Source organism: Halichoerus grypus, chromosome 15, assembly GCF_964656455.1.
Source record: "Halichoerus grypus chromosome 15, mHalGry1.hap1.1, whole genome shotgun sequence".
NCBI lineage: Eukaryota > Metazoa > Chordata > Mammalia > Carnivora > Phocidae > Halichoerus > Halichoerus grypus.
The window spans coordinates 45,709,843-45,724,277 of NC_135726.1; the positions used below are offsets into that span (position 1 = coordinate 45,709,843).

The following is a 14,435-nucleotide window of genomic DNA, read 5'->3' on the forward strand; positions in this document are numbered from 1 at the left end:
CTCATTAAACCTACAAATACCCTTCCTGTCAGTTGGTCATCGCTATCATAATGCTTATGTACCTGTTAAGTCCTTTTCTCTTCTAAGATCAGCATCACAGAATTCCAAGCCAAAAAGTATTTTCATCAAACCCCAAACATATTCCATATTTAGCCACAAAAGAACCCTCGCTATCTAACACTCACACTAGATTCATTCATTCTCCCATCTAGATTGCCACCCTCTATTTCCTTATCATTTGTTAAAGAGACCCTGGGCCTCCAGTTGCAGAATCTAGACCAGTGCTATCCAATAGAACTTTCAGTGATGATGGAAATATCCTAAGTTTGTCATTTCCAACATGGTAGTCATTAGCCACAATTGGCCAGTGGAAATGTGGATAGTGCCACTGAGGAATTAAATTTGATTTTTATTTAATTTTAATTATGTTAAATTTAAATACACACATATGCTCATGGCTACTGTAATGGACAACATAGATCTAACCAGGGGCTGGCAACATTTTCCTAAAGGGCCAGGTAATAAATATTTTTAAGTTTGCAGTCAATGTGTTCTCTGTTACAACTACTCACTTCTGCCATTGTAGCTTAAAAGCAGTCATAGACAATATGTAAACAAGTAAGTGTAGCTGTTTTCCAATAAATCTTTACTTATAAAAATTGTTGCAGTGCTGCAGGCCAAGTATGCCAAAGCCTGGGAATTTTTTCTTAGACATACTCATTTAATCCTGATAAGAACTCTTTTAAGTAGGTATGATCATTTCCCTTATTTTACAGTTCATCTGTGGGATGCTCTTATAGCTGTGTGTGCATATGCTGTGAGATTTTATATGTGTATTTATGATTAGAGTCATTTTGTAACAAGGGAGATAAGACTTAAGTCATCTTTATGTTCAGCAAGTTCCCCTAAGTAATTCTGATCCATAGCAATGTTTGGAAACCAATAGCTTATTACTGCCCTCATCTTAATATATGATCTGTTCTCGCTCTTTTCTTGTCTATTTTTTTAAAGTTCAGTTTAATTCTTCCATTTTTATTGAAGTTTTATTTCTCCCAAACAAGAAAAATGTGAGTGATTACTTTCATATTTTCTTTCAGTCCTGGAATCAAGATGTGAGACCAAGAAATTATTTCTGAAGAAGGAAATTTATGAAATAGAGTCAGCGCAGTGGGAGATAATGGAAAGACTTACAAGACATGACCTTCAGTGCTCTAGTTTCAGAGATGATTGGGAATGTAATGGCCAGTTTGAGAAACAACATGGCTCTCAGGAGGGACACTTCAGTCAACTGATATTCACCCATGAAGGCATGCCCACTTTCAGTCAGCATCCATCCTTTACATTACAGCAAATCATTAATAATAAAGAGAAATACTGTGCAACTAAGGAATATAGGAAAACCTTTAGACATGACTCACAACTTAGTACACATCAGATAATTCATACCATTGAGAAACCCTATGAATGTAAGGAATGTGGAAAGGCCTTTAGACATCCCTCAAGACTCAGTCATCATCAGAAAATTCATACTGGCAAGAAACCCTTTGAATGTAAGGAATGTGGGAAAACATTTATTTGTGGTTCAGACCTTACTCGACATCACAGAATTCACACTGGTGAGAAACCCTATGAATGTAAGGAATGTGGAAAGGCCTTTAGTAGTGGCTCAAACTTCACTCGACATCAGAGAATTCACACTGGTGAAAAGCCCTATGAATGTAAAGAATGTGGGAAGGCTTTTAGTAGTGGCTCAAACTTTACTCAACATCAGAGAATTCATACAGGGGAGAAACCCTATGAATGTAAAGAATGTGGCAATGCCTTTAGTCAGAGCTCACAACTTATTAAACATCAGAGAATTCATACAGGTGAGAAACCCTATGAATGTAAGGAATGCGAGAAGGCTTTTCGTTCTGGTTCAGACCTTACTCGACATCAGAGAATTCATACTGGTGAGAAGCCCTATGAATGTAAGATATGTGGGAAAGCCTATTCTCAGAGTTCACAACTTATTAGTCATCATAGAATTCATAGTGGTGAGAAACCCTATGAATATAGGGAATGTGGAAAGACCTTTAATTATGGCTCACAACTTATTCAACATCAAAATTTGTACTGGTGATAAACCATAGAATATATGAAATCTGTAGGAAGGCTTTTAATTACAGCTCAAAACTATTCAACATTAGAGAATTTACCTTGATAATAATCCCTTTAAATAGAATAATGTGAAAACATCTTCTTTGTTGATTCTAGCCTATTCAACCTGAGAAAAATCATGTAGGAGAAACACCCTATGAGTAGAATATATTTTGGAAGCCCTTTAATAAAAGCATATATTTCTTTTGACATTAGATAATTCAAGCTAGCAAATACTGAAAATCATAGCACTTTTGACACCTTTTTAACCTTATTTTAAACCTCAGAATTCATGTGAAATATAATCCTAATTTTCATTTCCCCCCTAATTTGTCTATAGTGCTATATTCTTAGTATTTTAACCCATCTTAAATTTATGTGACTGTAAAGTCCAATTTCTTTACATCACAGTTTGTAAAACACCTTTAAAACTTGAAAGAAGTGATCTCTTTATTCAAAGATGGCTTATTCTTTTTGTTATTTACAAAACATAGGCTTTCTTCTTGTAAAAACAGTGATGAAAAACTTAACACAGTAAATAGAGATCCTTTCATTGCTTCCTGGTGTTTCCTTATGTTGCAATATAAGGATGTGTGATATCATTTTATCAAATTCCTATTGAATGAAATTGTAGTTTTCCAGAGTTTTTGCCATTATTCACAGTTTCCTGATGAAAATTCTCCCTAGGCATATCTTTGTATCATGTATTTTAATTGCAGAAATAATGCATGAACATATTTTCCTTTTAAAAGATTTAAACATTGCAAATAAGGCAAACATACGACTACCGTCCTTGTACCCATTTCCCATTCTGAAGGATAGTCATTATCTGTTTAGTATTTATCCTTCTTAAGCATTTTTCTATGTTTTTATACATATTTGTCTCAGTAGAAATTATAAAATGGGGATAATTATAATACCTACCTCAAAATTTTGTGTGAGGATCAAATAAATTAAGACACATAAACTGCTTAGAATTGTGCCTGTCATATAATAAATACTCACTGAATGTTGGTCATTATTTTATTCATCGTTGTCATTAGTGTTATTTGTTGAAAAACAACAGTTTCTGCAGAATTTGCTGAACATCAGGCAGGACATACAGTTGAAAAAAGACACCACTCAGGGTAATGAATTCAGAAAATTTTCCATCGTGACTTCTTTCATATGGAACATGAAATAATCCTACGTGTTGGTGGGGAAAGTAATGTGTGTACCATGTGCGAAGGACTTCACTCAGACTGGCATCCTTTTTACTACATCATATAATACCTAACATAAAAACAAATAAAAATATAGACAAACCATTGTGAAACTGATGGAAAAGTATGAAAAGACAAACAATCATGTTTGAAAAATGGATAAATACACAAAGAGAAACTTTAGAGTTACTGATTTAAAATGTTATATTAGGGGTGCCTGGCTGGCTTAGTGGAGCGTGCAACTCTTGGTCTTAGGGTTGTGAGTTCAAGCCCCAAGTTGGGTGTAGAGATTACTTAAAATCTTTAAAAAAAAACTAAAAATAAAAGGGGCACCTGGGTGGCTCAGATGGTTAAGCATTGCTGGGTCCTGGGATTGAGCCCCACATTGGACTCCTAGCTCAGCAGGGAATCTGCTTCTCCCTCTGCCTCTCCCCCCGCCACTGCTCTCTCTCTGTCTCTCAAATGAATGAATAAAATTTTTAAATTTTTTTAAATAAATAATAAAAATAAATAAAATGTTAAATACAATGCTTCTTTCTGATACATTTGAAAACCTGAATTATTTTTTAGGAAAATAAAAATTACAGCATTGTCTCAGAGAACTCTTGGAAGATTTATAAAAACACAGAAAAGGGGAACTTTAGTGTGATATAGTAACTATTACTACTAATGAAGCACCAAACCAAATTTCAGGCAAAACATTATCAACTGGTTTTTTTTTTAGAGAGAGAGAGATGGGGAGATGGGCAGAGGGAGAGAGAGAGAGAAAGAATTTCAAACAGGCTCCACACCCAGTGCAAGCCTGACTTGGGGCGCGATCTAACAACCCTGAGATCATGACCTCAGCTGAAATCTAGACTTGGACACCTAACCACCAAGTGCCCCTAGACATCTCGTAACATACTCAGATATAATCTTGATGTTAGAACAATCTTAGGACACCCAAAAAGGAAAGCTATTTTTTGGTGTCATCCATGAAGATACATGCAAGCATACTAAAGAAACTAGCAAACTATAGAGGATAATATCCAGTGCCCAGTTCCAGCTAACGGATGTGAGGAAACACAGGCCCCATTTTGCCAGCTCTAATGATTTTTTGAGAGAATCCAGATATTTTATTTATTTATTTTGTTAGTGTGTGATAGCTCTTGATTTTTTAAAAAATATTTATTTTGAGAGAGCATGAATGGGAGGTGGGGGGAGGAGCAGACGAAGAGGGAGAAGCTGGCTCCCTGCTGAGCTGGGAACCTGATGTGGGGCTTGATCCCAGGACCCCGGGATCATGACCTGAGCCAAAGGCAGACGCTTAACCAACGGAGCCACCCAGGCGGCCCAATAGCTCTTGATTTTTAAGTGGTAGTTCAGATTTTTATTTAAGGACACCATGAGGGCCAAAGGAGACATATGGACTGCACAAACAGCCCATGAGTTACTTTTATTCTGGAGACTAGAGCAGTGAGTTTTTAATAGTGTAAACTCCTTGGTCCCAAGGAAATTTAAGGAAATGAAGGAATGGTACAAAATAAGATAATTTACCCAGAATTTCTTAGATGTGAACAGGTTTAGATTAAAATATTTCCAGGGGTAGGGGCGCCTGGGTGGCTCAGTCATTAGGCACCTGCCTTTGGCTCAGGTCATGATCCCAGAGTCCTGGGATCAACATCGGGCTCCCTGCTCAGCGGGAGGCCTGCTTCATCCCTCTCCCACTCCCCCTGCTTTTGTTCCCTTTCTTGCTGTGTCTCTCTGTCAAATAAATATAAAAAATATATATATTTCCAGGGATAGAGTAACTAAGCTCCAAATGTAAGGATTTTTTTTAAAGGACTTGATTCAGCCCCAATATTTTCTACATGTAGTTCTTTATTCTAAGCATCATATCAAGTTTAAAAATTGGATATATTTTATATGTTGCATATCCCATTGTTGAGATATTTTATATTTATATATATATATAAATGTATATATATATATATATATACATTTTGAAAAATAGTTAACCTTTGAAGAGGAAAACTAGCCTGACCATCACAGTTTTGCACTAGCAACAAAAATGTCACTGGAATTATGTATTGTGTTCTAGATGAAAGGTTAGCAGCCTTTCCATAATGGCCAGATAGTAAATATTTTAGCCCTGTGAGCCATACTATTTCTGCAGGAACTACTTAACTCTATCATTAGAGTGTGGAAGCCTACCAAAAGTCCTAGATTAAGAAATCTGAAGTTAAGAAAATGTCCCACATCTTAACTTTGTTTAGGTTAGGTTAGTGTTTTGAAATAGATCTTTTCTATGCCTCAATTTTCATGCTTAGCAGCAACTTCCTGCATTGGATAGATACCATTCTTGGAAGGAAAATCCCATATAATATCCAAAGTTACAGGTCTGTCCTTCCATTCCCCACTTCCTTTTTTCTTAGATCCCATATTAGAGGGTTTTGATTTTTTAAAAACATTGAGTTATTTTGTTACAGGCGTATGCTCGTAAAATATTTTATAATCAATTTAAGAAAAGTGGAGTGCGGGGGCGCCTGGGTGGCTCAGTCGTTAAGCGTCTGCCTTCGGCTCAGGTCATGATCCCGGGGTCCTGGGATCAAGCCCTGCATCGGGCTCCCTGCTCAGCGGGAAGCCTGCTTCTCCCTCTCCCACTCCCCCTGCTTGTGTTCCCTCTCTCGCTGTGTCTCTCTCTGTCAAATAAATAAAATCTTTAAAAAAAAAAAAAAGAAAAGTGGAGTGGGGACCCCTGAGTGGCTCATTAGTTGAGCGTCCAACTCTTGATTTCAGCTCAGGTCACGATCTCAAGGTTGTGAGATCAAGCCCCACAGTGGGCTTCACACTCAGTGTGGAGTTTGCTTGGGATTCTCTCTCTTCCTCTGCCCCTCTCCCCGCTTGTATGTGCTCTCTCTCTCTCTAAATTTAAAAATCTTTTAAAAGAAAGAAAAGTAGAGCAAATAAGAGAATTAGTAAAAACAGGATATTTTGTTCAAATATTTTGCATTACTATCAAAACAAGGACTGCTAAATGAAATTTTATATTATTTTATAAGCCTATTTTAAGTTATTTGTTATTTGTTAAGTTTCTCATCAAAAAGTACAGAGATAGGGCGCCTGGGTGGCTCAGTTGGTTAAGCGACTGCCTTCGGCTCAGGTCATGATCCTGGAGTCCCGGGATCGAGTCCCGCATCGGGCTCCTTGCTCTGCGAGGAGTCTGCTTCTCCCTCTGACCCTCCCCCCTCATGCTCTCTCTCTCTCTCAAATAAATAAATAAAATCTTTAAAAAAAAAAAAAAAAAAAAAGTACAGAGATAGGGGCGCCTGGGTAGCTCAGTCGTTAAGCGTCTGCCTTCAGCTCAGGTCATGATCCCAGGGTCCTGGGATCGAGCCCTGCATCGGGCTCCCTGCTCCGTGGGAGGCCTGCTTTTCCCTCTCCAACTCCCCCTGCTTGTGTTCCCTCTCTCGCTGTGTCTCTCTCTGTCAAATAAAATCTTTAAAAAAAAAAATTACAGAGATAATGCATTTGCACCCAAACCAATGAAGTAATACCAATAAACAAAAAAATCTGTCCTCCATTATTTCTCACTCCCTTCCCCTCTGTCCATTTCCTTCTGAGTAATTTTTGAACCTTGTGTATATCCCCCATATATTTCTTTATACTTAAACATTAACACAACTAATTTATTTTAGTATATTTTTACCCCAAAAATGGATGATACCTTATACATTTCTCTGTAATTTGCTTTTTAAATTCAACTGCATTTTGAATTTTCCTGGTCAGTAAATGATGATTTAACTTAGTTCTTATTTTTATTTTTTTGAGATTATTTATTTATTTGAGAGAGAGAGCAGAGTGTGGGAGAGAGAACACAAGTGGGGGGAGGGCAGAGGGAGAGGGAGAAGCAGGCTCCCCACTCCACTGAGCAGGGAGCCGGATACTGGGCTTGATCCCAGGACCCTGGGATCATGACCTGAGCCACAGGCAGACACTTAACCAACTGAGCCACCCACGTGCCCCTTAACTTAGTTTTTAGAATGGTTACATTATATTGCATACCCAAGTATGCTTACACCAATACCTATTCAACTATTCCCCAACTTCGATATTTCAGACTGTTTCCTCTTTGCCACTTAAAAGTAGTGCTTCAATAAACATTCCTACTTTATATTCTTCTCTATTTCATTTCTATAAAATAGGTTTCCCAAACCATTTCCAATGTTTTCTGTTTCTTAGGAAGGTATTGCTTATAGAAACTTTTGGAGGGAAGAGGATAAAGGAATAGAGTGTGCAGTTTTTCATATATGTGGGTGTATATACACACACAGAGATTTTAACATTTTAATCCATCTGGAATTCATTATTGTATATGGTGTGATACAGGATGTCAGCTCTGTTTCCATTCAGAAATAAGCCCAATTATGCCACAACCAACTACTGAACTATCCCTCTTTCTCCTACTAGATTAAAATACTTTTATCATATATTAAATGCTCATAGCCTCAGATCTATTTCTGTGCTTTTACAGCGATCTTTAACTTATACTTTTTAGTAACTTATTACTTGGAAATAGAGTTATATATATTATTAATATGTTGGTTTTATTTGGAAATAAAGACAAATGATTCTTTATTAGAATTTTTTATTTTATCCATTTCCAATAAGAAACTAATTGAGATTATATTTTGAATTTTATTCAACTTAAATACTGAGTATTTCAAAATGAGTTCACACTGAATTGACCTTGAGTGAATATTAATACACGTATGTCTCAAAATGTCTTTGACAACTTTTCATCTCCTCTTCCTGTAATATCTTTATGATATAATACTTCACAATACTTAAAATATGCTAGTAATAGCTGAGCATTTAATATCTCTTATTAGGGTATTGATTATAAAATGATAGATTCTTTTGATCTTTATAATCTGTGGATAAAGTAGTATCTGTCGAACAGTATTTTTTTTAAGATTTTATTTATTTATTAGAGAGAGAGACATGAGCAGGGGGGAGGGGTAGAGGGAGAGAGAGAAGCAGGCTTCCTGCTGAGCAGGGAGACCGATATGGTGTCTCACAGTATTTATACCTATTTCACTTTCTTTTTCATGTTGTAGTCACAGTGATTACTTGAATAGATTCTGTAGAGCATATCAAATAGATTATTTTTGTCTTTTATTGTGGATGTCTAGGAAGTACATTTTTCCTTGAGAACAATACTAAAGGTCATGCTGATCCAGGCAGTGTGCACATTCTAAATCTGGAAATAATAATATGTACTTATATATCACTCATATTTAACCAGTCTATAATAGTATATTTTGTCTAGATTAATAGCATACACATGAAACCCCCAAATTTAACTACTGCCCTATTAATGTACTACTTCCAAGATTATTACCATCCCATAGTGAACAAGCATTCACACATATTTGTGGGCATTTACTTCACTATTTCCTTAAAATAACTTCTAAAAGTTGAATCTGTGGTCTTTGATATATGTTACTAAACTGCCCTCATGAGCATAACTTGTTTTCTACTTCCATGCCTATCCTGATATTTATCTTTTAAAATTTTCTCTGCCTAATTTAAATGAGTTCATTTTATTTTATTCATGGTTTTTTGAGAGAGAGAGCCCGAGCAAGAGCACAAGTTGGGGGTGGGGGGCAGGGGCAGAGAGGCAGTGGGAGAGGAAGAGAGAGAATCCCAAGCAGGCATGGAACCCAATGCCAGGCTCAATCTCACAACCCTGAGATCATGACCTGAGCCGAAATCAAGAGCTGGAAGCTTATCCAACTGAGCCACCCAGGTGCCCCAAAAGAATTCATTTAAAATCACACTTCTTTCGAGATCATTCTTCTCACTAACTTGATTAAATTTGTATGCTTATTAACAATATATTTTTTCTTTGATTAACTGCCTGTTCATACCCTTTTTCCATTGCTATGTTTAACTATTTTTTATTGCTTTCTGTCACTGTATTAAATAATATATGAATACATCGTTGTAAAGATACAAATACATTTGCAATTTCTCATAGGCTTTGAAGTCATTAAGAGAACGCCTTGGCCTGCCACTACTGAGAAGCTCTGTACATTCAGAAGCCCACCTGCTCATGACAGCGATGATGTAAGTGTGATATTGTGATTTATAATAAGAAATATATAATTGGTCTTCCTCTTGTTTTTGGCACAAAGCTCCTAAAACAATTGGAATTTCCTGTTATGAGAACAATCAAGGTGTCTTTTGATGGGTTAATAAGGTGACTTTTGGAACACCTAAGGATTAGGGTCTATGCTTTAGAAGCCGTATGCTTCCCTTCCATCTGTCTGTTCCTGAGTTATAGCTTTTTATAATAAACTGGTACTCAAGTAAGTAAAATGTTTCTGTGAGTTCTGCGAGCCACTCTAGCAAATTAATTGAACCCAAGGAGGAAGTCACTGGAACCTCAAATATATAGCAGTTGGTCACAAGAACAGGTGATAACTTGGACTTGTGACTGGCGTCTGAAGTAGTTGGGGGAATTCTTGTAGGACAGAGCTTTTAAACTGTGAGTTCTGATGCTGTCTCCATGTAGACAGCTTCAGAATTGAGTTGAATTGTAGGATCCCCAGCTGGTTCCCAAGAATTGCTTGGTGGTGTGGGGAACCTCCCCTCTCTGACAAACACATTGGAATTGGGTGTAGAACCCTTTGGTAAGCAAGTATGAGTTTTGGTCCAGGCAATCTACACCTAAGGAGTGAGCAATGCAGCAGCACCCTCCCTCCCTGGACAGGTACCCAGCAACCATACAGGCTTAAGCCAGCACCCCAGTAGTAATGCATTTGAGGGTGCACACAAGCTACCAACACTGCTTCTGTAATTAGAATTCATTCACCCAACTTTTGCTCGGCTTTGGAAAAGCTATTCCCTGGGCACCTTGTTTCTACCAGTGCAAGTGGCACTGAGTGTCAAGGCTGTGTAAAGAAGCAAAAGAGTTGGTCACTAGCAGGGAAGGCAAACATGAAGCACTGGAAGAAATCAGAAAGAGCCTGACTTCAAAGAAAATTCAGTGTTGCCTGATAAATTGTGTTCTATTACCTCACCAATAGCTAGCTTTCATGCCAAGATGTCATTCTAATGATGTTGCTGTTTTATTTAAATGCAGGTGATAGCTGGCATGAGAGAATATAATAGAAATGGACATGAACTTAAAGGAAAACACCATACTGTAAAAATACCTCTTCAAAACCAAATATCATAAATATATTTGAAACTGAGTTCATAATCATGTAAAATCAAACTTAATAGCTGACATTCTATAAAGAAGAGCTTTCCTTTTTCACACCATTTTTTCTCATTTGTGGATTTTTATTTACAAGGTTTTTTTAGATCTATTTGTTCATTTGAGAGAACGACAGAGAGAGTGAACAGGGGGAGGAGCAGAGGGAGTGGAGAGAGAATCCTCAAGCAGACTCCCCCTGGAGCCGGGAGCCCACCCAAGATCATGACCTGAACCAAAACCAAGAGTCGGCCACCCAACCAAAACCAACTGAGCCACCCAGGAGCCCATATTTTAATTTATTTAATATGTTACAGTCAATTAGAGAAATTATTGATGGCACAGGAATGGAATTACTTCAAGTAGTTTTTAAATATTCTAATTTTATAACTAAGAGGGATATATTCTAAAACAGGGGCTGGCAAGCTTTTTCTGTAAAGGGCCAAGTAGTAAATTGGTTGATCCTCATTATTTGTGCATTCCATATTTGCAAACCTACCTATGTGCTAAAATTTTATTTGTGATCCCAAAGTCAGTACCTGCAGCACTTTTGTGTTCATTCATGGACATGTGAAGAAAAATGAAAAATGAGTCCCTTGACACACATGTTCTCAGCTGACGTCAAATAAGGTAACCCTCCGCTTTCTTGTTTCAGCTCTTATACCGTAAATAAGTGTTCTTTTGGGGGTGCCTGGGTGGCTCAGTCATTAAGCATCTGCCTTCGGCTCAGGTCATGATCCCGGAGTCCTGGGATCGCATCGGGCTCCCTGGTCGGCGGGGAGCCTGCTTCTCCCTCTCCCACTCCCCCTGCTTGTGTTCCCTCTCTCACTGTGTCTCTCTCTGTCAAATAAATAAAATCTTAAAAAAAAAAAAAATAAGTGTTCTTTTCAGTCTCTTTAGTACCATGGGTTTTTTTTTTTTCATTTTGTGCTTTTTATTGGTGATTTTGCTGTTTCAAATGACCCCAAAGCATAGTGCTGAAGTGCTGCCTAGTGTTCCTAAGCACAAGTCTGTGATGTGCCTTACAGAGAAAATACATGTATTAGATCAACTTTATTCAGGCATGAGCTATAGTGCTTTTGGCCATGAGTCCAATGTTGATGAATCAACTATACATAAACTGTGTCTTTATTTTTTTTAAAGGATTTTATTTATTTGTCAGAGAGAGAGAGAGCACAAGCTGGGGAAGTGGCAGGCAGAGGGAGAAGCAGGCTTCCTGCTGAGCAAGGAGCCTGATGCAGGACTTGATCCCAGGACCGTGGGATCATGACCTGAGCTGAAGGCAGATGCTTAAATGACTGAGCCACCCAGGTCTCTCAACTGTGTCTTCAAGTAGAAACACATAAAACCAGGTATGTATTTTTTTTTTTAAAGATTTTTTATTTATTTATTGAGAGAGAGAATGAGATAGAGAGAGCATGAGAGGGGGGAGGGTCAGAAGGAGAAGCAGACTCCCTGCTAAGCAGGGAGCCTGATGCGGGACTCGATCCTGGGACTCCAGGATCATGACCTGAGCCGAAGGCAGTCGCTTAACCAACTGAGCCACCCAGGCGCCCAAAACCAGGTATGTATTGATTGGTTGAAGAAAATGTCATCAGATGTTTGCAGGAAACCCCGTATTTCCTTTAGGAGCAATGGTTTGCTAATTCAGTGTTTGCAACAACTTTATAGAACTACTGTGAATAATGAGAATTGACTGTATTTTAGGCTCTGCAGGCCATTCAGTCTGCATAACTACTCAATTCTGCCCTTGTAGCTCAAATGCAGCCATAGACAATGCATACATGAACATGGCTATGTTCCCAGTAAAACTATTTATGGACACTGAAATCTGAAATGCATGATTTTCACACCTCACAAAATATTACTCTTCTTTTGATTTTTTAAAACCACTTAAAAAGATAGATATTATTCTTTACTCACTAGCTATGCAACAGATGGCAGGCCAGATTTGGCCTGCAGGCTGTAGTTTGCCAACCTCCACTTTAGAATAACTATAATCTAAAATTGTATGTACTTGGGTGCCTGGGTGGCTCAGTCGTTAAGCGTCTGCCTTCGGCTCAGGTCATGATCCCAGAGTCCTGGGATCGAGCCCCGCGTTGGGCTCCCTGCTCCGCGGGAAGCCTGCTTCTCCCTCTCCCTCTCCCACTCCCCCTGCTTGTGTTCCTGCTCTCACTATCTCTCTCTCTCTGTCAAATAAATAAATAAAATCTTTAAAAAATAAATAAATAAATAAATAAATAAATAAAATTGTATGTACTAGCTTTATTGTTAGTAATAATATTGGCATTACCATTTTAAACTATTTTATGGCCATTCTAGGCTACTGCAAATATATAAATATGCTAATATTACTAGGAACCAGGATTTCTAGAGAAAGATTAGAGAAAAAAAAGCAGAAATATAAAAGGTAAGAATAAAACCTTGTAACATTAAATTTGAATTAGTAATGTCAGCATGAACTGATACTTTGAGTCTTAAACAAGTTTCTTGCCCTCCTTTAACAAAGAGTATCTGATCTAGAACCTAAGATATTTGACTCCCTAATCCTGGGTCGTCTGCTCTAGCCATACTGCTTCCCTCTTCTGTAAAGATGTATTTTCTTGGGTGCTTGGGTGGCTCAGTCGGTTTAGGTCTGCCTTCAGCTCAAGGTCCTCAGATCGAGTCCCACATCGGGCTCCCTGCTCAGGGAGGAGTGTGCTTCTCCCTTTCCCTCTGCCACCCCCTCCCCTGTCCTTCAAGCTCTCTCTCTTTCTCTCTCTAAAATAAATAAAATCTTTTTTTAAAAAAAAGATGTTTTGGGGGCGCCTGGGTGGCTCAGTCGTTAAGCGTCTGCCTTCGGCTCAGGTCACGATCCCAAGCCCCACATCGGGCTCCCTGCTCAGTGGGGAGCCTGCTTCTCCCTCTCCCACTCCCCCTGCTTGTGTTCCCTCTCTCACTGTTTCTCTCTCTGTCAAAATAAATAAATAAAATTTTAAAAAAAAAAAAAAGATGTTTTTTTCTTAGCCTAGGGCTTCTTAAATCTTCCCAGCAAAGTCCCCTTGACACTAAGAGGAACAGCCTACTCTAGGAATCCGGAGAAGAAGCAAATAAACTACTCCATGACAGGAATTTCCTTTGAAATCTTATTTTAAAAGTTATGCTTGTTTACATTCTTCTCCATAATAAACTTGTGATTAAATGTAAATACATAATTCTCCAGAAAAATCAGGGTTTTTTCCATCAAATCCTTCAGTAAAGATGCTCCTTGAAAATGGAACATTCATTTCTCTATTTCAGGGTTGGGGAGAGTGAGTATCCCGGTCCCATCTAATCATCCTACCTCGTCACAGTCCTGAGGAACACACCAGAAGCACACACACTCGCCACACAATCAGCGCACACTGAGGGACTTCCAACCACGGTCTGTAGGGAAGGCCTAGGGGAAAAAATCTATCAAAACCGCGCCACCTAAATGTTCAATTACAGACACGTTCACAGGCACTGTCCAACCCGTTCTCTCACAGGCTGCCACAACATCCTCGGTCCTACACAGTCTGACACACAAGTCCTGTTAAAATCTCCTTCACAAACCACATTCCGGTCCGCGAAGTAGCACCTCTCAAACACAAACCGGCCACACCCAACGAAAAAATCGCACCCAAAACCACTCCAAAGACAGACACGCAGCGCCATCCGAGTAGGTCCTACGGAGAGTCACGTTAACGCACATCCCCCTTTACTGCGCCCGTCGTTCGCCCCCGCAGCGCTCCTGAACCCGCCGGGACTCCTCGGGACAAAGAGCCGAGAACCCCGCCCCGCCCCGGCTGAAGCCCGCCCAGACCTCCGCCTCACTCAGCTAGCGGGCGGGG

The 14,435-nt window shown here is 38.8% G+C and overlaps 1 protein-coding gene across 10 annotated transcripts in view; it reads left to right on the forward strand.

The window, feature by feature from the left end:
• Nucleotides 1-14,435, forward strand: part of LOC118520200 (uncharacterized) — a 98,643-nt gene that overhangs the window by 68,101 nt on the left and 16,107 nt on the right. For 5 of the 10 annotated variants that reach the window (XM_078063300.1, XM_078063299.1, XM_036068071.2 and 2 more), the window contains one exon: nucleotides 1,098-3,165. In XM_078063300.1, coding sequence (XP_077919426.1) covers nucleotides 1,098-2,122 — 1,025 coding nt within the window. In that variant the 3' untranslated portion in view covers nucleotides 2,123-3,165. Of the gene's footprint in view, nucleotides 1-1,097; nucleotides 3,166-9,363; nucleotides 9,453-14,435 lie in introns of those variants that run through there. The other 5 variants (XM_078063298.1, XM_078063297.1, XM_078063295.1 and 2 more) reach the window with 2 other exon arrangements.